Genomic DNA, 23,461 nt, shown 5'->3' on the forward strand with positions numbered 1-23,461 from the left:
TATGTGTGTGTGTGTGTGTGTATATATATATATATATATATATATATATATATATACAAACACACACACATTCTTGATTTATTAATGTATTTTTATATATTTATATATATTTTACTACGGTTATTTAAATGTTATATTTAACTGTTGTGTAACCATGGCAATTAATTTGTGATAGGATTGGCTAATTTGAATTTGAGTAAAGTATTTATTTGCTTTTAGTGAATAAATTGCCTGATGAAGCAGTTGTTACCATTGTGAAAGTGCTCACTTTTGTTTACCCATTAAATTAGAAGATTTTATTTTACTGTGGTCCTGCCATTTATTCCAGCTACCTTCCACATTGGACTTTTGTGTTTGATACCGTTTTGCTTCTTGGTCTCCTCGAATTTATTGGGATATTCTTGTTTGCATATATGTACACATGCATAAGTAATTGGCATGAACACTCAATTTGGCTAATGCTCTTCTGTTTTATATCTGCACTTTCTTTTTGTGCATATTGGTATTGTGTGAATGAATAACCACATAGTATTTTCAGTTAACCAGACTTTACGAAGTAAACCTCTCTGGCTTCTCGATGCTTTATTGCAGTTTGCGAAATACCTTTTCAGATTTCTTAATGCTTCACTGTGCTTTACGAAATAGCTTTTTAAGTTTCTTGATGCTTTATTGTACTTTGGAAATAACTTTTTAGCTTTCTTGATGCTTTATGAAACTCAACGGGATAGCTTTTTAATATAATACTGCTTTATGGAGCTTAACTGAATATTTTCTCGTTGTTTGCGATCCTTTTATGAAATTTTCGATAAAGGCAGAAATGTTAAAATCATCAGCTTTCGGAATTGGTAAAGGCAAAAATGCTACAGTAGTTGCTTGGAAATGTATCGATAAAGGCAGGCATGGAACAGTTGTGCATTATCATTTATCAAAGTCATCGCTTTAAGAAACATTGAAGAACTTTGCAGTGCAACTGAACAATTCACGAGCACTGGAATACTCTTGTAATCTTTTGTAAGAAACACCTTTTTTTAATACAAGAAACTTGTTAAGCAATTGTACAATGCGAATAATCCGATTTTGGTTGCCCAAATTCAATGTCTTTTGAGGTATTTGCACTTTGTAAATGACAAAAGGCAGTACACTGAAATGTACCCAAAATGGCGGCAGCTTGCCAGGCAGCACTTTACAGTACAAGAAGCACTCTGTAATGGCGGCACTTTGCGAACAGCCACACCCAGCACAAGAACTTTTCTTCAAACAACCATGCTTCAGTTGAATTACACGAGATAGTTGCGCTTTACACACAGTCAACTCTTTGAAATACATGTACAATAATAAGCACACACTGTAAGCACTTTTACACACACTAAGATACTTCAAATGAAAATGACTTTAGTTACTTTTTTGATATCAAACGAAGTCGTACTTATGCCCAAACACAGCACTTTGCCCAACATAGCAGTCACCTTGCTTCATTTTTTATCTACTGTGTCCCTTTTTCTTTTCTTCTTATTGCTCTGTATGCTTATTTAAACCCTTTTGCTTTTTTATGCCCAGCGTACTTTTTGTGCTTGTTGTACTTTAAACACACACTTTGTCTTAAACATGCTCGTTTTTATGCTTTGACATGCTCGTTTTATGCTTTGACGTGCTAGTTTTGTACTTTAAATACATTTGTTTCACGAGACACTTTTATCTTAAACATTTTCTTTAGTTAAACCTTATGGGCTTTCCTCTTGCCCAATAATGCGGTTTATGCCCTTGTAATGGCTTTTCTTGCCACTTTGCATTGAGTAAATAATTTGTGTTGCTTTTCATTACCTTTAATTCCTTCTGGTTATGTTTGCACTGTTTTCTCTTGGGTTTAACTTTGCGGTTGCCTTTACATCTCATGGCTCCAAATGTTTTGTTCTTTTCCATCCCAGCTCTGACACCATGCCATTTTCATGTTGGTACACAAACGAATCTTCGTGTGTTGTGTTTAAGCAGCTTTATTCTATACAAACACGTTACTGTAAAGCTTATTTGACTATGACTAATTACCTTATATACAAACTAACTGCTGTGATCATACATGCTTACACAATGGCTGCTTCTTCAAAATGGCACTAGGGATTGCATGTGTCTGGGATTTGTACGTGCACGCACAACTTCACATGCTTCTTAAAGACATAGCTCACAAACGCTACACTCTGATCTACAGCATTCATTGACTGGGTGTAAATTACTCGTTCTCAAACTCACTTTCCCAAAGGTTCCTCGACTTAAACTCCAGTGCCCTGGACCCAGCTGGTTGACTCCCTCACAAGGGGTGCCAACTTCCTGGATCTGGTGCTTACCAATATAGGGGACTAGTGTAGCACCCCCACTGTGAGGTGTTCCATGGTGAGATCTGACCACAAATCAGTTTCGTTCAAAGTAACTGTCACACCTGCCCCTCCCCCATCCCACACACACGGCAACGAAACAAAAAAAATTCTACAAAGCAGATTGTAACCTCTTACGGGATGTATAAATAGCTTCACTGCACCTCCTTCCTCAGATGGAACTGGCAACTTTGCCAAGTTCTACACCAGTGCTTTATACAAACACCCTGTATAACTACACTGACTCTGCCATAACCTGATAGGACAAAAACAAGCTCCTCAAGAAAGAGCAAACCTACCTGGTGGGAACTGCCATTAACAGGCTTTACAGTAAGAGGAATAAATTGCTAAGAGTAAGGGGGAGCAAGCCCTAAACTGCAAACACTCCCTCTTCAGCCTAAACAAGCAAATAAGATTTCTTGTGAAGTCCTCCAAAGCAAACTATTAATCCAACTTAGCTTCCTCAACTAAGGACAACCATAAGGCGTTCTTTAGTTACATCCGTATCCTAAATGGAAAGGCCCAGATTTGTGCCGAACTGGTAGTTAATGATACCACATATACCGAGCTTGTGGACATAGCTAACCTGTTGGCTGAAAGATTCTGTGAAAACCTCTCTCCCCACCACACATACCCCACGACATCCCTACCACCTGTCCCCTACCTTGTATCTCTAAAGAGCAGGTCGTAAATGCCCTCTCTAATGCCAAAGACACAGCATCTATGGGACCTGGTAACATCCCAGGCTGCGTCCTACATGGGCTCCAACAAGAATTAGCAACACCATTGGGTACTGTTTTAAATTTTAGTCTAAGCACTGGCATCGTCTAGCTGAATGGAAAATGGCTACCGTTATTCCTTTGCAACAGAGGTGTGCTTCCACTGACCTTGGGAACTGTAGACCTATTAGCCTGACTAGCCTTATCTGCAAGTCCATTGAGCAATCCTCATGGACCTTATCAACAAAGATATAGGTAATCTCCGAACACTTGACCCTGCTCAGTTTGGATTTGTCAGCAGGTGAATCATGCTTGTTAAACATGGTGGACATCTTCAGGATAGTCACCAAGACCCTGGACAAGGGGAAATCTGTGCATACCGCCTAGCCTACCTAGACTAAGCTAAGGCTTTTGACACTATCCCCCACTCAGGCATCATTGACAGACTCACCCAGCTAGGTAGCAACTCTGTCTTTGGATGGGTCGCTAACTGGCTCACTGATGGAACCCATATAGTCAAAATAGGGGAATCCACCTCCAAAAGTAGACCTGTAACCAGTGGTGTTCCATAGGGATCAGTCCTGGGACCTCTACTGTTTGGAATCTATTTCTCCGAAGTACAAGCAAAAACTAAAGGTCTGAGGCTGACAAAGTTTGCGATGACTGCAAATTAGGAGCGGTCGTATAATCTCCAAATGATATCAACATCCTACAAGAGGGTCTTACACAAATGAATGGTGCCAACGTCATGGCCTTGAACTCGATGTAAAAAATGTATTTATCATCCGTTTGAGTAAGAGTGATGTTCCTGCTAGCTACCACATCAATAGCAACACCTTAAGTACGTACACATAGGTGAGAGATCTGGGGGCATGGGTTGACAGCAACCTTACCTTTGACCACCATGTCTCCACAGTGGTAAGAAGGGAATTCTGTATTGCTCATCTCATAAGTAAGGGTATTTCCTCCAGAAAAAAAGAAGTTGTAATTTCCCTGTACTCTTGCCTCATCAGGCCAATAATTGAGTACAGCTCCCCTTTTGGTATGTTCCTTTCTAAGCACCTGCAGCAATTGGAAAGACCACAAAGGTTCCACACAAGGGAAAAATTAAGGTCTTCAGCATCTGTCCTATGTGGATCGTCTGAAATCACTGTCACTTTATTCTATATCATACAGACTACTCAGAAGCGACCTCTACTTCACATATAGGGTAATCTCTGCCCCTGCTTCATTGGAAATGTTGCATATCCTAAGTCAAATGGTCCATGGGTTACTCGCTCTAAAAGACCTTAATCTGGTATGTGACATTAATGGAACCTGTTGGTGGGACAGATTTGTCTCCTAGAGGTTACCACACCTTTGGAACAGACTCCCACCTCATGTGAAACAGAGCACCTCATTGGTCCTGTTTAAACGTAATATGGATGATTGGATTGGTAACTGTAAATTCACGGTGGGGGTTCCACATGTCCCTCTTGGATAGGGGCAATATGTGCTGATCGTGGCAATAATAGTAGAACTTGACTAGGCTTGCGATCGTATTATCCTGTTAATGTTGATTGATATAAATAAGGTCTACAACTCTTCTGTTACATGCATCATAAACCCCCCATTTTTCCTATGCGGGGTCAGGTGTTTAGGCATATGTCGCCACCTGTCTCATTTCAGTGCCACTGTCCTACCTTCTTTAACTTGTATACTGAATTTTGTGCTGGCATTTAGTTACTACAGTTTGTGTACCAAAATAATTTTATTTTTTGAGTTATTGGTAGTGCATTTTAACTTAGGAGTTTTACGTTATTCTTTTTAATGGATCTTATTGCATTTTTATCTTAATGTGCCAAAACATTTTCAGTGTCATCAACTTTGATGTACAGTCATCCATCTTACCATGATCTCCTACACAGCAACTGCTGTCATGTTGCCCATTATACCACTGAGGATTTAGTAAATAAATTACTTTGGGTTGGGAGGGTGCCCTAATGGTTAAGGTGTTTGCCTTACAAACACAAGGTACAGGGTTTGAGTCTCACAAGGGATAATTGGCTAGGCTTACAATTGCTCGCAAGGGCAGCTAACCTATGAACTCTCTGAACTTATTACTAAACTTTCCACACATCCACACACACACTGCACTGTTCGATGTGGAGGCTTTGCTTCCTCTCCTGTAATCTCTAAATAAGATGACATTGAAGTTGGACCAATCTAGAGAAGGAAAGGGGGGAATTGCTATTCTCCTTTCCTCCCAAGTCTTTCAACCTTGTATTTACCCTCCCCAGACTCATTTTAAGTATCATTTTTCAGTATATGTTAGTTGTGTGATGTATGTAGGAGTACTGCAGGTAGTCAGTTATTGTCTGATAAGGTCAGCATTGGTAAGATTAAGTAAAGCCAAGTACTTCTGTTTTTGTTTTGACAAAATGTGTTATTACTGAAAGTCACACTTTTTTGTGTAGTCACATATAAAGACTGTTTACCCACCACATCCACCCTGCCCTGAGGTGAATTTTTTGTTTGAAGAACCAAGAAAAGCAGTGCAGATTAAATGTGAGCCACAGACACGCCTATGGCATTGCATTGCATGCCAGCAGAAGACACACTTTGGTTCCTCACAGAAAAAGAAGTAGACCATTGAGGGAGAACAGCTATTTGATTAACAATACCAGTGCAATTTCTGTGTGGAAGTTGCCAGTAATGAGGTGTGTCAGACAACTTGGGTATCTGGTGTCTTAAAGGCAAGGAATAACAAAATAGCAGCCAAGATGAACCATTTCCTCAGATATACACAGTTATGGTTAAGAATATTTAACCACAACTTTACTGCTTTTGATGTTAGATGTTACAGATGCATTCCTAACATATTATTTGATCTTTGAACCCCCCCCCCCCCCCGGAATGGGTCAGAACTTTCTTCTCCTCATCCCCCTTCTGAAGGATGGTTCATGTTGGCTGCTGTTTTTCCCTTGCTTTCCTTTAAGTTAGGAAGATTCTCGCTTGTCTGTGAATAGTTAACAGTGAAGGTGTTAAGTCAACTTTGCTTTGCTTGATTTTGCATGTTTGTGCTTGCTAGTGATTGGTGACCTTTCCAGTGTAAGGAATGAGTGGCTGACATGTCATATCACTGCATGCATGATTAGGAGTACTTGTGCATGTCTGGGTTCATAAACTTCTAGAAAAATATATTGAATACTGATTAATAGAAGGAATAAATCAAACTATAGGGGCAATCAAGGAGGATCCTTTTCAAAGATCATGTTATATGGGTAAGTCTGCTTTTGTTAAACCGTGGAGATTAAGTGGAAGATATAAAACTGTGCCAGATATGCTGTTTCCATTTGTATTGAGTATTTTAATGCAACTCTTTACTAATGTGACTATTTTTAAACTGTTGTAAAGAAATGTGTTTACTGCAGTCACCTTCCAGATGTATGGACTTGCATGTTGTCCCCTACTGCAGCACGCTAAAAATTATTAGACAGAATTAGTCTTTTGCTGTTTCCACTAATACAGTACCATTTCCTTCTAGCCCCTTAGTAGAAGCCTGAATGCAGATATTCCAGAACAGCTTATAACTCCTTTAGTTTCATTGGGTCATATCTCCATGTTAGCACCAGATCAGTTTGCTTCTCCAATGAAGTCTGTGGTTGCCAACTTCATTGTTAAAGACCTCCTTATGAATGATCGGGTGAGTTTTCCCTAATTATTTTCCTTATTTTCTACTTTACCGTAAAAAAATCATATTCCTTCATTCATTATGACACTATTAAACTTTTAAAGCATTTTTCAGTCTACAGGTGAGAAAAATGGTAAACTCTGGTCACCAGATGAAGAGGTTTCCCCAGAAGTATTGGCAAAAGTAAGAACTATTATTTTATCTTATAACTGAATTCACCTGAATAAAGACTAAAGTGTGGTATGTGAATTTTAAATTAGAGCCAATATAATTGTGTTGTGTCCTTTGTCACATATTCACATCTTTTTGCTATTCACATGCTGAGGGTATATAAATGCGATATTTAAGATTTTAGTAATCCTTGAATGGTATGCTTAACAGTTGCATTAGTGATTTTCATCATTTTTGTCTTCACCGTTTAGGCACAAGTCTGTAAGCATTGCAACTCCTTGATTTGGTTCGGATGTTTCTCAGGCAGTGTAGTCCCTGAATGGCTGGCTCGGCTGCTTTGTCAGTCAAGGTGTCAGAGCAGCCCTCAAATTAAAACTAACGAGACTCCATAGCCACCCCAAAAGAAGAGGCAGTCATTGCTGACAGCTCTTAATTTTTGGGGGGAGGGAATTTTAAATAAAAAAAACAATGCCTAGTAGTAGGTATCTCTTAACATTTCTTACACTTAATTGAATCTGAATTTCGTAGTGTGGGAGACCATTGATGGAGAACAACTATTTTATTTAACAACCTTTTAAGCTTGTTTTTAGTGCAGTTATTGTGACAGATGTATTTAAATTTTCATGGTTGTAATGTTTTCTCACAATCTGTTTTTTTTATTTTACTTTATTTTTGGATAGCTTGAAGGAATAAGTGCTTTAGATCTTTTCATATTCTAAAACAAAAACATCTTTTCAAATTCTAAAACAAAAACAATGAGAGATGAAGATGACTTTGTTAATGCCTCGTGCCTGTTATAAACATGGGTGATTTGGAAGCTTTCCTGAGCTTGGAAGGTGTTGATAAATGAAACATCACTGTAGCTGGATTAAATATTCAAAACACACATCACAGATTCTAGAGTATACCTCCTTTTATTGTTACAGATATTGTGGGATAGGTGGCAATATGTCAGTATTTCTAAAGAACTCCTAAAAGCCATAAGACAAGAAAACAACTCTTGAGGCTAGAAATCAGTTACACCAGAGATTTTGTATTGCATGCAGTATTGTAGAAGTTTGCTGTGCTCGGTTTATGTTCCCAAATGTACATGAAGATTTCCTGACTAAACTGCAGCATGTAAAAAAAAATCTGTGAAAATTCAGTCCTGTTTACAGGCTTTCTGTGTAAACTAGCCAACATTAAATAAATATACCTAAATATTGAGTAGGTAAGTTAAAACATTTTGTTACAGTGGCAGTTTGAAACCAAAGTAGGGTTGGCAGTGTCTTAGATAATCTCTGGGCTGGTTATTTCCCTACTGCACCAGGTTAATACTGCCGTCACTCCAGTACTGAGGAAATGAGTGGTACAGTACAAGACAATTTTTAACCTAATAGTAAAATCATCTTCAATTAGAAATAAGTCATCCTAATTGGAGTTTATCAGGGGAAACTCTTAAGCAGTAAATGATGGGCAAAGGTATACTGGGATACTGCTCTCATTGACCCCCAGTAAATTTGCTCAGGATATTATTAGTATGTTTATAGTATGTTAACTTTGGCACATGCGAGCACATACTAGTAAGGCACAAATATGTAGATAAATTCAGTCCTTTGGTGGGGTTGCAAAAGTGGTATTCAAAAATGTAAAAACAGATGTAGATTGCATGAAGTATAGAAGCTGCTATTTTTTCTTGCCAGTCTTTCAAATATCAGTGTAGTCATGATTTCATCTCTAAGACTAAAGTCAGTAATAATACATTGTGTAATTGTATCAAGAAATTGAAAGGGAAAAGCTGTGAATGTAGCAAGTGATCACTCAGTCCAAGAATATGCCAAATGTAGACTTCAAAGATGGATGCACAGTGATCAACAGCATAACTTTAGCTTTCCCACAGTAAAAACAGAAACTGAGAAAAAAGTAGTGCCACTGAATTTTTTTGGTAAAGTTCAGTTACTGGGTAGTAAATACAGATGTTCATCGTGTTTCACTGTTGCAGTCATTATACTTGGGTTATCCTGCTGGCAGGCTACCCTCAGTCGGCCTGAATTCCAAAGTCTTGGTCCGGCGTCGGTTGCTGTCGCCTCCTCCCTGACGTCAGTGCGCCAGGGATATATAAGATGCAGCCGATGCCATTTTCTTTAGTCTTTCTTGCCGCGCAGTGCCCGAAGCAAAAGCAGTTCGCAAGTGCCGGTCGGCCGACTCCTGAGATTTTCAAAATTGAATTTCAGAACCAAAGTCTTCAATAAAGCTAAGTACCCCATTGGGGAAACTTTTTCTTGCTCCAGACCGATGTCAGTAAAAGTTAACAATTGTATTTCTTGTGGGAAGCAAATACCTCATAAGGATTTTCACTCTTACTGTATTTCTTGCCTAGGCCCTGACCACGACGTTGCTAGTTGTCGGTTTTGTGCTAGATTCAACCAACGCACTATTAAACGTCTGTTTGATTTTGCTTTTCATTACTTTGGCCGAAGGTTTAACTACATAATGCCGTCGGAACAGCCGACGACCGGAATTCATAAAAACGTAGAGACAAAGAAAAGGACAGGCATCCGAGGTCCAAAACCGACGACGAAGCCTCTTCTAGGCCAGTCGCCGGTTCTCAGTGGGGCGCTTTCGCAGCCCCTGACACCTGCTACCTCAGAGCCACAGGCCGCTTCCGACTCCCACGTGGAGACAACTAGGCCTCTGGAAACTCAAGGTATTGGCTCTACGGAAACTATTCCCTCAAATGGGTCCAGAGCCGCTGAACAGGCATCGGTTTCTGAGGGTGTTTTCAGACCTACACAGCTTACTATCAAGTCTACTGCTGCAGCCAAGGCAAAGTCTAAAACACCATTAAAGACAAAGAAACAAGTACAGCATTCTCCTGGACAGTCATCCATGCCAAAGAAACAGATGCTTAAAATGGCCGAGGACCTAATTACTTTGATCAGGGGATCCCATCCCCCTCCTGATAAAAGGCCTAGGCAAGACACTGACTATGACTCCTCTGACCAGGTTTCTATTTCCTCTGATTCCTATTCAGAACAGGGATATTCTCTTCCTCCCTATGAGGACTCTGATGCTGAAGAATCTATCCCTTCAGCCTCTCCTCCTGAGGATTACTCTTTTGGGGAAACCCTGCACACCATGAGGGAGCATTTCCATTGGGAGAGCCAGGATTATTCAGAATCCAAGAAAAGGCTCAGAGACTTCCTTTTACTGCCTCAACACAGGCCCCTTGCTATCCCCCCCTGTACAAGATATCATTGATGATGTTTTTTCTGAATCCAGTTTGTCTCCTGATTCTTTACCCCCTGCACCAGTCAAGCCAGACAGGTACTATAGTGTCCCAGACTCTCATAAATTTCTTTATAAAAACCCTGCTGCTGACCCAGAAACAATTTCTCAGGGTCCCAAAGGGATCAAGGCTTCCACTGCAAAAAACAATGTTCCCTTGGATAGGGATTCTAGAGCACTGGATAGATGGGGGAAAAAGTTTACACTTCTGCTACTTTAGCTGTAAGGGCTTTAAACTGCCAGTTTCACATGCTTAAATGTCAACAATACGTAATGTCTTTGCTAAAACAGAAAATGCTTACAAGCTCAGAATGTCCTGATAATAAGGAAATGCAGGATTTATTGCATGCAGCTGAACAGGAGGGAAAGCATACTCTGCAGTGTGGTTTTGATTCTTTAGAGGCTTCTTTCAGAGCCGCAGTTACAGTCTCTGTCATTCGAAGGCATGCTTGGTTAAAAGAACAAAGTTTACCTGATCACGTTAAAGCAAAATTATTGGATGCTCCATTACAGCATGATACTTTGTTTGGTGTTAAGGCAGAAGAGGTGTTAAAGAAAATGGAGGATAAAGCAAAATCAATGCAGACAGTAAAGGATTTCTTACAGGTTCAGCCACCTAGATTTAGCAGGAACTGGCCTTCTAAAAATTGGTCCTTTCCAGTGTCAAACAGGCCACAGAGAGGCAGATACAGACGCCCAAGAGGCAGATCTCAGCCCCAAGGCTCATACAGACCTAAACAATGGGGTATTTCAGCCCCCAAAGGCGGAGAAGACAAATCACGACCTTATAGAAAACAGTCCCAATGACTTCCCTCTACCAAAGCCCCAAGCACTTACCTTTTGACAGCACCCTTAGGGAGAAAACTATCACTTTTCTCACAAAATTGGCACATGATCACCCAGGACAAATGGGTACTGAATATTGTTTCTCAGGGTTACAGGTTCCACTTTCACACCCTACCAAGGTCAAAAGGTTTGCCAGACCTGCCACAAAACCAATGGGCAGAGGCACAAAAGCAAATTTCTGCTCTCATAGACATGAGAGCTATTCAAAAAGTACCACAACAAGAATAGGGGCAAGGATTTTACTTGAGACTTTTTCTGGTATCCAGTAAGGACAAAGCCTGGAGACCAATACTGGACCTGTCAATTCTAAATACTTTCCTGGATGTTCCAAAATTCAAAATGTTGACACTGCAGCAACTTCTACCCATGCTGAGCAAGAAGGCTTGGCTACTTACTTTGGACCTCAAAGAGGCATACCTGCATGTCCCAATCAGACAATCTTGCAGAAGATACCTCAGATTCATAGCTGGCTCAATGCATTACCAATTCTCCGCACTGCCAATTGGCTTATCTACTGCGCCCAGGGTCTTCACAAAATGCCTGGCACCAGTAATTGCATTTTGCAGACAAAAAGGAATTCAGATATATCCCTACTTGGACGACTGCGTTATTCAAGCAGAGGGCAAGGACATTCTACTAAAGCATCTGGCATTTGTAAAAGAATTACTAATTTGCCTAGGCTACACAGTAAATGAAAAGAAATCAAAACTAGTGCCCTCTCAAGAGATAATATTCCTGGGTGCAAGCTTAAATACAACTACCCAGATGGCTTATTTCACGCCAGACAAGCAAAGGCAACTGACTCATTACTTTCAAATGATGGCAACAAAGACCCAGCTACCTGCAAGAAAAATTCTGCAGGCTTTGGGCTTCATGGCATCCTGCATCCTGCTAATTCCATATGCAAGACTGCGTTATGAGGAAGCTACAATAGTACCTAAAAAGTGTTTGGACTCAACATTGCCACAGCCTGGAAACTATGATAACCCTTATTCCCTGCCTGCAACAGGAGTTTCAGTGGTGGGCACTGGCCTGTCACCACAACAAGGGACAGCCTTTCACTTTACCCACAGCCAGGCAGACACTAACAACAGATGCATTGGATTATGCCTGGGGGGCACACATGGCAGGAAAATGTATTCAGGGCACGTGGCCCACGGACCAAATGCATCTTCACATCAATCAAAAAGAGATGCTAGCTGTACAGAATGCCCTGACAGCCTTCAAGGACCTACTACATCCAGGACAGCTATTACTAAAGACGGACAATACTACAGTTATGTGGTACATAAACAAGCAAGGGGGCACACATTCATACCCCCTCTGCAGGCAAGCCATGACTTTGTGGAACACAGCACTGACCTATCAAGTACATCTGCAGGCACAATTCCTGCCAGAAAAGAAAAATACTCTGGCAGACGAACTAAGCAGAAACCTCATGGACCCTCACTAGTGGAAACTAAATCCACAGGTCTTCAGCATGATAACAAAACAATGGGGATGCCCAGACATAGATCTGTCTCCCCTCACAACTACCAACTACAGAGATTCTGCACAAGGACCTACCACTCACAAGCATGGAAAGTGGAGGCTCTATCTTTCAGCTGGACAACCCTAACAGTTTATGCCTTTCCTCCATTGCCTCTCCTTCCCAAGGTGCTCCTAAAAGTCAGACAAGAGAAGCCAAAAATGATTTTGATTGCCCCAGACTGGCCACGCCAGCAGTGGTACCCAATACTAAAGAACTTGTCTCAAGGCCCAGCCTGGACTTTACCTCTAATGCCTTATCTTCTGACTCAACAAAACAATCAGATCCTGCACAGCCAACTCATAACCTTAAATCTGGCTGCATGGCGGTTAATATATCCACTCAGAACACATCTCTCTCTAAAGCTGTTATGGATGCCATTTTGGAAGCCATGAGGCCCAGCACCAGGAAATCTTATGCAGAAAAATGGAAGAGATTCTATGCTTGGAACCAGGCACAAGGACTTGAACCACTTGTTCCAAATATTCCTCAGATTTTACATTACGTAACTGAGATGCTGGACAAAGGCCTATCCTTCTCATCAATTAAGATCCATGCCTCTGCCATTTCAGCTCATTACAATATGGATCCTCCTATTTGCTCTCATCCACTGCTTTGACAGTACCTCAGAGGGGCAAAAAACATACGACCCCCAAGGAGAGCACCGATACCAACGTGGGACCTCAACTTTGTCTTAGAAAAGCTCACACTACCTCCTTTTGTGCCAGCCAATACAGCTGACCTAAAATTCTTATCATGGAAAACTGCTCTGCTTCTAACAATAACTTCAGCAAGAAGAGTCTCAGAGTTACAGGCATTAATGGCAGTGGAACCTTTTATCATTTTTCATCAGGACAGGGTTTCTCTAAGGACAAACCCAACATTTATGCCAAAGGTAGTATCCAGTGTGGCTCTTAACCAAACCATTCATTTAGGTTCATAGGTGTGTACTAGGCTAATGGCCCTGCGGCCTCTACAAGCCTAGCCCAAAGAAGTGCCCTGCCATTGTGCCGTCCTCAAGGACCTTACTAACTCATGTTCAAAATGTTCAGTAGACTTCACATCAATCACCTTATTCGTAATCTCATCCTGCAACATTTTATTGAAGGAACTAAAATAATATGCTCTCTGCATAATTACCACAGAGCCACCCTTGTCAGCCGGCCTAATAATAATATTCGGATCACTTTCAGTGCTAACAACGCTCGCCTTTCCTTTACAGTAAGATTCTCAAAACCCCTTCTCCCACGTCCATTATCCAATAACCTACACATTTCTTCCTCAAACAAGTGAGTAAAAACTTCTAAGATTGGGTGGCTCTGTGGTGTATATGCACTGGGCTTCCTAAAGAGCATACCTTCACTGTGAGATATAGTTTTCTCATACATGAGTTTCAAGGCCATATTTCTGATAAACAAACAATCTCAAATCCACTACAGTGTCAAACACTTCCGCCTACGTAGCCGGAATAAATGACAAACCCCTATTCAAAACATTCATCTCAGCATCAGAAAAATGTCTGGTTGATATATTCCAAACCAAGCTCAGTCGTTCTGGTTCCACATCTTTTTCAAAGATCTGGTGTTCCCATCCTGAAAGGGCTGTTTACTCTTGGCCCTTGCATGATTTCCTGATGATTCTGCAAAAGTTCTTTCTCCTTTTGCCTAACAGCGGTGGCAGTTGGGAAAAAACTTGTCTGATTTCAACAGCATCCCCCTTCTCCAAACCATAGGTGCAGTGTTGGCATTCTTAGAATTATCATGTCGAACTGCATCAGGCAACCAGTCTTCATTAGGAGTACTATATACAGACTTGGTGCGAGGAGAAGTTAGCGCTTCACTACTACCACCAGATTGGGTGATCACCCTAGATGGTAAAACATCATTCGTGGTGTGCAGAAGAGTTAAAGGCATACCTCTCACTTCTAATTGGGCAATTTCCCTGGATGGAGGTTTATCAGTGGTTTTAAAATTATGCCTTATGGTTTTGAACGGGTCTATATTACAAGATCAAAGGTTGAAAACATCAAATATCATATGGTCGATGTCTTCAAACATCGAACTTATAAAAAGAAGAAAAAAAAGTACCCTATTTAAGCAGGGGGTACAAGCCCCCCTGCACCACCCACACCCCCGCTAATTAAATATACCAACTTTGAGACCGCAGTACATTGCAGTAAACGAAAATCTCTCCTTACGGAGATTTCCATTTACACGTTCGATGGTCTCTGCTTTCGCTCTTCTCGTGTTGACAATATCAGCTTCGATATTGTTAGCTTTCGAGAATATAATATAGACCCGTTTTGAACTCTCGTTGGGTTTGTTTTTCTCTGGGCCAGGTAAAAACATAATTGTTATCAAAGTCTTTCAAGTCCCTCTGTATCTTCTTCTTCTTCTTTTGATGTTGAATGTCGAATTTCAGACCTACAGCTATAGTCACCACTGGCTAAAATTATGGAAAAGTGCATCCATAGACAACTGTTGCAATATCTAATCCAGAACAATCTCTTGACTAACTCTCAATATGGCTTCAGGCCTTATCATAGCACTACCTCAACCCTCCTTGTCTTCTCTAATGCCATAAACCATAACCGAAACAATAACAAATTATCCTTGGCCCTCTTTTTAGATCTCTCCAAGGCTTTCGATATGGTTGACCACCAACTACTAATCCACACTCTGAAATCAGTTTGCTTAGATAGTCAAGCCCTCCAATAGTTCCAATCAGAGTGGTAGACAACATGCCATCCTATGGCAGAACAAACTATCGAACCTCCTACCTAACACCTTGGGAGTCCCCCAGGGTTCTATACTAGGACCTCTTCTATTTTACATTTTTATTAAGGACCTGTATACCGTCATCCCAGATGCAAACTGCAGTCAATATGCGGATGACTCCACTTTCTTTTGTTCTGTTCTGCTACCTTCCAGTCAGATCTACGGACATTATCCCAGCATACTTTTAACATAGTTGAAAATTGGCTTTCTAATCATCGTCTGATCTTAAACCCCAACAAAACTAAGTTGCTACTTTTCTCCCCTACTTGTAGGTCTTCTGCATTATCCTTTTCCATAAAATCTAATAATGGCACCATAATCTCCCCACATGCCTATATGAAACTCCTAGGAGTTATCGTTATTCAACAACCTTAAATTTGATATGCACTTCAAACTATCAAAACCATCAATAAAAACTTGGCTCACTGTACAAGATTAAACCTTTCCTAACCCCACCTGCTAGAACTGCCATAGCACGCTCTCATCTACTTTCGATTCTTTTATGCTACCCCTTTACTGCCCAGCATAATTCAGTACAACCAGCTTACAGTGGCATATAAAGTACTTAACCAACCTGAAAATACACCAGCACTTCAAAACATTATCAACCCTTACAGTAACCTCAGACCACTCCACTCTTCTAATAGACTCCTAATTCAAACTGTCAAAACCAACAATTCAGACGGTGACTCTCTGCCAACTCTGTTGGTAAAACTTGAACTCACTTCCTGCTGACTACTCTAGAACCCACCATAAGTCAATTCAAGAAAAATCTCAAACAGTATTTTAAATCACACTGGCTATGTCCCTGCACAAAGCCTGACTAGCTCTCTCCCTATGATTATGTGCTTATATCATTCATGTGCAACTCTGTTGCATCATATTTTTAGGTCTTTACCTTATGAAATCTTAATTTTGAGAGATTGTATTAAAACTTGCATGTCTGTAAACTGATTATCATGTATTATGTAATGTTTCTTTTGTCTGTACCTTGGAAATTTTCTCCCCCTGCCTCCCCTGAAAATGGACATGTATCCAGTCGGACTATTCCTGGTCAACAAATGTAAAATAAAATAAAATAAAAGTAACAAATTTCATTCATGGGGCAGACCTGATCAATGACTTCTCTAATGCACAGTTCAGCCCAACTACTACGGGTTGTGCAATAAATATCCTGCAAAACCCATTTTTCCTTGCATAATTATTTCTGAACAGGAGCAAAAAAATCCAGCATGAGTTACATGTATAAAAACTAGTATCTAAATTGATCCTCTGGCATTTAGCCAACATCTCTGGGTATGGATCACCAAATGTAGGCATAGTAAAAACTCGCAGTCCCCTCGGTATAATCCTCCATATGGAGCCATTGGCATTGGAGCCTCTTCGACCGGTACAAGTTGTTCTTGAGAGTCCGGATTTTGTCATGTAACAATGCACCCTCATCTTCCTCCACATTATTCTCATCAAATTCCTGTGTCAAAATATAGGTGAAAAGTAATGGATTAGTGTCCACTTTCTTAAAATTGATCAAATGATCACTTGCTCTCACTCCTCAGTGGGTTGTACATTAATTCCAAATCCGTTGTAAAGCTCTCAAGCCCTCAGCCATGCTCACCAAGGGTAAACAAAGCGTAGAAACTCCAAAAATAAAAAAACCCGGCAATAAACTCCTAAGAAAAAAATAACAAACCAAAGTAAAAAAAACTACAACCGAACTGAAGCAGAAACACGGCAGAGAGCTCAGCACTTGAAAGTAATAATGAAACTTAACAAAATATCACCAGAGCGCCAACTTGTATAAAATCAAAACAGTGTTTAATAAGATGAGCGCTTTCTCAATAAAATTGCTTCCTCAGATGATGATCAAGTAAAACAAACACAAAATAAATACTGACTCAATCAGAATAATCATATAGCAACAACCAATGAGAATACAAGCATTTCCAGTCTCTGTTATACCAACACTAAATACCATCAATATTTCAAACTTAGAAAGCAAATAAAACAATATATGAAAAAATTTTACATGTAAATAAATACATCAATAAATCCTTCTGTAAACAAAAGTGCTAACAGCATACATGTGCTAAAAAAATAAATTAACTTACTTCCTAAGCCTACATGCTTTGAGGACTGGTTTAAGAGATGTAGTTATTCAGACCCAAACCCCCCTGATGTGCTCTCCGTTTCAGGATCCAATACAGTTCTGCTCGTTCATTGTCATTAAGAATAAAAATGCTAGTACAAACACAGAAGTACCAAGTCCAGCATTGTGGTACCACATGCTAATACTATTCCACCTACTCTGTAGGAAAGCAATTTCAGAGTTAAAAACGAAGGGATGTGCAGGAGGTGAAATCCAAGAAAAAAAAAGAATTGCAGTTTATTTTTTAAAGTGTAAAAGATTACAGTATCATGGTTTTCATGTCAAAGAATCCCCAAACACAGCACCAATAAAGCACGGTTTGGATTTATATGAACTAAAACCGAAGAAAGCGATAGAAACAATTGCTCACAACAATCCGACCAAAATATGAAAATCAGCTTGAGCAAAGCGGAGTAAAAGGCTCAAATCCTTGTAGAACATACCACTCTTTATTGCACAAAAAACAGAGAACTCAATAGCACATTAACGCTTTTCAAAACCAACAAGAGTTTTCGTTTCGAATGACTTCTTCAGATGAACAGAATGCATATCATACAACACTCCCAGCTTTATATATCATTAAGTTAATTATCTAAAATTATTCAATAAACAATAAAATAATTAAATAATTAATTAATTCATATAACCAATCCTTCTCTATATACATACATACACCTAACCTAAGAAAAAAACAAACACATATTTTCATTTAACACAGCCCTAAAATACTACTTCTTTAATAATATATTCTATAAATAATCATTTTAAATACATGTTAAAACCACAATAAAAACTTTATATAATACCCATAATATTTAATTTTTTTTTTACATTGTAACAATGGCACCTTCAGATCAATACATATAAAAATGGGTCAAGTTGGAATAGCAAAAAAATACAATTTATATACATGATTTGTACTACACATGAAAGAAAAGGTAAAAATACCAAAAGCAAAAGTCTTTTAAAAACAGATACAAGTCATGTAGGCACCTAAAGTTTTGTTGCTCTCATCTTTAACACTGGAGCAAGGGAAACCATATCATTTAGACCTGGGGGTTTATTGGCTTCCAAGGATAATTGCCACAACAGTTCTTTATATTCTATAGAGGTTTCCCATAAACCTCCCCTTACATCCTTTTCCACCACTTCTAAAACAAAAAAATTAAAATTTGATTCCTGGCAGCATGTTTTGTGTCTATAAAGTGCATTAGTAGTACATTTTGTTCTTATTTCATAATTGTGCTCATAAATTCTATTTTTCAGTTTCCTTTCTGATTTTCCCACATAGAATGCATCACAGTGGTCACATAACCCTATGTAAACTATCCCACTGGTTTCACAATTTGCGAAATGTCTGCGCTGGATCAAAAAGTCCCTACTACTAATGTAAATAGTCTCCCTAGTGTAAATAAATGAGCACTGGGAAAATCATCCACACTTAAAAGTACCTACTTTTCCATTTCTAGCTAAATTAATTGCATTTTTACCCTCCAAAATGTTTTTTAAGTTCTTTCCCCTTCTATAAGTACATTTTAGGGGGAAAGCAAATATACTTTGAAGGTCCGAAATTTCTTTAAATCTACTCCATTCTTCCTCTAAAATTTTCCTTATCTTTACAGCTTCCCCACGAAAATCTACTACAAAATTGCTTTCTCCTTCATATTTATCTAGTTTTGCTTCTCCATTATTCAATCCACTTTTATCACTCAAAATGGGTTTAAATTTGTCCTGCCTCCCTATTCTAACCTCTTTTTTTCCACTGTCTCTATCAGTTTAGAGGGATATCCTCTATCACTAAACATTTCACGTAACTTCATACACTCTTCATTAAAGTCTGAATTTTTATATGTATTGATCTGAAGGTGCCATTGTTACAATTTTAAAAAATTTAAAATATTATGGGTATTATATAAAGTTTTTATTGTGGTTTTAACATGTATTTAAAATGATTATTTATAGAATATATTATTAAAGAAGTAATATTTTAGGGCTGTGTTAAATGAAAATATGCGTTTGTTTTTTTCTTAGGCTAGGTATATGTATGTATATAGGGAAGGACTGGTTATATGAATTAATTATTTAATTATTTTATTGTTTATTGAATAATTTTAGATAATTAACTTAATGATATATAAAGCTGGGAGTGTTGTATGATATGCATTCTGTTCATCTGAAGAAGTCATTCGAAACGAAAACGCTTGTTGGTTTTGAAAAGCGTTAATGTGCTATTGAGTTCTCTGTTTTTTGTGCAATAAAGAGTGGTACGTTCTACAAGGATTTGAGCCTTTTACTCTGCTTTGCTCAAATTTATATGAACTACCATCACACGTGTGACTGTGACCACAAAGCATGACAAGCTTAACAGGAAATATACAACGCTGCCTAACAAAGACACAATTAAAGTTCATTGGAGAAGTGTACTATCGAGATTTTGCCAACATTTTATCCAAATCCTCAGAATAAAGGGGAGAGACTTCTGTACTCTTTGGACATACACAGGCAGCTATGCTTCTACTTGGACAAAACAAAAGCTTTCAGGAAAACAGAGCAACTGTTTGTGGCATATGCTGCAGGATCACAAGGAAAGGCTATTTCAAAGCAGACTATTTCAAAATGGATAGGGCACTGTATTTGTTTCTGCTATGCACCGCATGGCAAGTCAGTGCCTAAGAATATTAGGCCACATTCTACCAGGGCAGCAGCCATTTCAGCAGCCTTTCTCAGAGGAGTACCAACCAAGGAAATTTTGGAGGCTACAACTTGCAGTTCAGTGCACACTTTTACCAAGCATTACCACTTACCTCTTTACTCTAAATCCAGAGCAGGCTTTGCCACTGCAGTTCTGCAGGGCCTCATAGCCACTCCAAATCTTATTTAGACCCAGCCGCCCTACCTTAGCTTTGAGATTCAACCCAAGTGTAATGACTGAAACAGTGAAACACGATGAACATAGTACAGTTGTGTACCTACCATAAATGTAGATGTTCGAGTGTATTCACTGTTGCAGTCCAGGTTACCCACCCTCCATCCCCCTTTCTTTGCTGGGACTTCTCTATACTGTTCTATCCTGTACAACCTATGTGGTGTATTTGCTTGTAGATGAAGGTATTGTTTTATTTTACTGTATGTTTTTATTAGCAACATGTATTGCCTACCTTCTTGGGGGCACCTGACATCTGGGGCAAGAAAAACTGAAGGAAATAGCATCGGCTGCATCTTATATACCCCTGCCGCACTGACGTCATGGAGGAGGCGACAGCAACTGACGCCGGACCAAGACTTTGGAATTCAGGCTGACTGAGGGTAGCCTACCAGCAGGATAACCCAAGTGTAATGACTGCAACAGTGAATACACTCAAACATCTACATTTATGGTAGGTACACAACTGTACTTTCCTGGATGCCAACCGAGAAGAAATTTGGAAAACCTTTAAGAAAATCAACAGAAAGAGGTGAAGAGAAGACACTGTCTGGGAAGGGTTCTGTGGCTGTTTAGCTAAAAGCAGTTCATTATCTAGCTTTGGCTCAAGAGATGGCTCCCAGTAATTTAGAGAGGGGAAAATAACAAACTTACTCGGAGGAGATTAAAATAAATGAAACATTGAAGGAGTAAATCAATTCAAACAACAAAAGGCTGGAAAATAGACAAAGTTTTAAGAAGCCATTCAGATGAACTTATAAAACTGTAAAAATCAGAGGTTAACATGAAGATAAAGCTGGCCGAATATGGGGTTTCTCAAGAAGTACTGTTTAAAAAAATCGGGGACAGTGCTCAGAGAAAACCCGAGATTTTCTGCTGTACCAGAGAAACTGGCAGGAACAGAGTGTTTTAATTTTATGAAAGCATAAATAAGCAACTGGACTGGTGTTCCATAGCATAATTTGTTATTTGAAAGGAGAGACGGTGTGTATGCTCTAGACCTGGCCATGGGAAAGCAACCAAGACCTGTAGTAGTAAAGATGCAATCATACCAGCAGCAAAAGTTGATCCTGACAGAATTGGGACAGAAGGGCAAAGTATTAAAAGTTGGAGACAGCAGAGAACAAACTAGCCAGGAAAGTTAGGAGAACAAGAATATTTTTTTGTTTTTTTTTTTCAAATTATTTTCACAGACAGAACAGAAAACACAATAAATGCTTTGCTTTTCGATTAAATGCTATCAAAAGCTAGTACACTTGAGTGTATTAGCCTATAGTTTAACTTTTAAGCAAACTTAAACTAAGTGCAACCAACAATTAAAGCTTATAAAAACAGGGAAAACAGGTAATACCACTATAAAATAGACAGAAACAGTCGTCGAAAACCACAAAAGGTCGAAAAATGCAAGAAAAAAATACTTAAAATCTGTAAAGTTGCTTTTTCTGGTCTCTGCTGCTCTAGGAACTCTGCTGGATGCCACGAGGAGCTGTGCTGAGTTCTCTACAGCCAGAAAAGCCCGCCAAAGCGTGCTTTATAGCAGGGGGCTGGAAAAGGCAGGAAATGACCCAAAATGGCCAATGAACTACAAGTTACTGTCTTAAACCACTCCTCTGAGGACAAACGGGCAGCTCAGTACTCCCCACTCCCACTGGTGAGTAAAGAAACTCCCCCCTGACCAAACAAAAAAAATGGAGAAGTACAGGAACTAAGACAAAGCCCAGGGATCAGCAAAATCTGATCACTGGAACAAACTAGCCAGGAAAGTTAGGAGAACAAGAATATTTTTTTTTTTTTTTGTAAATCTACAATATAAATATGTCCAATAAATATGCTAAAAATGCAACTTATGAAAATGTGTGTAAAAAACTAAATAATATAAGATTTTAATTTTAAATGATAAGAAATAGATACATGCTCATTGATGCCTGGTTTGTTACATGAATTTAGCCTCAACTGCCAGAGACACTCTTTTAATTCTAGTAAAGTATTCACATCTCCTTCATTAATGAAATTTTGAGGTATTCTGTCAATAACAAAAAACAGAAATCTTTTAAATTCCTTACATGTGATACTATGCATATAAAGAGAATTTGTAGTTTTCTTGATGTCCTTCAAGGATGCATCTGCAGTCCTTACAAATGGATTGTCCTGTTGTCAGGCAGCCCTTTGGTCGGCCGGATTCCAAAGTCTGGGTCTGGCCTCGGCTGGTGTCGCACTTCACCCGACGTCATAGCTGCAGTTCTTCGGGTGTAAAGGCATCAGCCAACGCCATTTTCCTCAGTCTTTCTTGCCGCGTGGCGCTCGAAGCAGAAGCTGTTCGCAAGTGCCGGTCGGTCAGAACCAGAGATTACTACTACAAGTACCGAAGACTTCTAAAAAGCTAAGTACCCCGTTGGGGACTCTTTCTTGCCTCAGCCGATGTCAGAAAAAGTGAATAACTGTTTAACTTGTGGGAAACAAATACCTCATAAAGATTTCCACTCTTACTGCTTACCTTGCTTAGGCCCAGACCACGACGTAGCAGCTTGTCTAGCCTGTGCTTCTTTCAACCGACGGACGCTTAGACGTCGGTCGGAATTTGCTGAAGAGTTTTTCGGCTCCGATTTTGCTTACATTATGCCGTCGGATACTCCGACTACGCATATTTCTAAAAAGCGCAAGGAAAAGGACCGACACTCGCGGTCCGCGGTTTCGGCCGAAACCGCGGTTAAGCCAACCGCGAGTGTCTCGGTTTCGGCTTAAACCGAGTCCACGGTTCTTCCTTCGGCCGAAAGCTTGCCACTTACCGAGGCCTCATCCAGCCTGGCTGAATCTGCTACTGAAATCCCACCTGCCCTTGCAGATTCACAGGATTTATCTGATACTATCCCTTTGGATATTTCTACCCCTGCACGTGGAGCTGCTAGGCCTCCTGCATCCATGTCGATTAAGGCCTTTGCCAGGGCTAAAGCAGCAAAAACTACAAAATCTGTGCCTGCTAAGACCCCCTCTCACAGGCCTAGCTCTAGTTCACAAATGCTTAGTCTAGCTGAGGATCTCATTTCT

General features: G+C 39.6%; 1 protein-coding gene across 3 annotated transcripts in view; it reads left to right on the forward strand.

The window, feature by feature from the left end:
- PDS5A (PDS5 cohesin associated factor A) overlaps positions 1 to 23,461 on the forward strand; it is a 4,482,835-nt gene that overhangs the window by 2,722,432 nt on the left and 1,736,942 nt on the right. For all 3 annotated transcript variants that reach the window (XM_044062931.1, XM_044062930.1, XM_044062932.1), the window contains exons 21-22: positions 6,612 to 6,770; positions 6,873 to 6,941. In XM_044062931.1, coding sequence (XP_043918866.1) covers positions 6,612 to 6,770; positions 6,873 to 6,941 — 228 coding nt within the window. The remainder of the gene's footprint in view (positions 1 to 6,611; positions 6,771 to 6,872; positions 6,942 to 23,461) is intronic.

Source organism: Protopterus annectens, chromosome 2.part1 (assembly GCF_019279795.1).
Source record: "Protopterus annectens isolate FY-2018-M chromosome 2.part1, PAN1.0, whole genome shotgun sequence".
Lineage (NCBI taxonomy): Eukaryota > Metazoa > Chordata > Ceratodontiformes > Protopteridae > Protopterus > Protopterus annectens.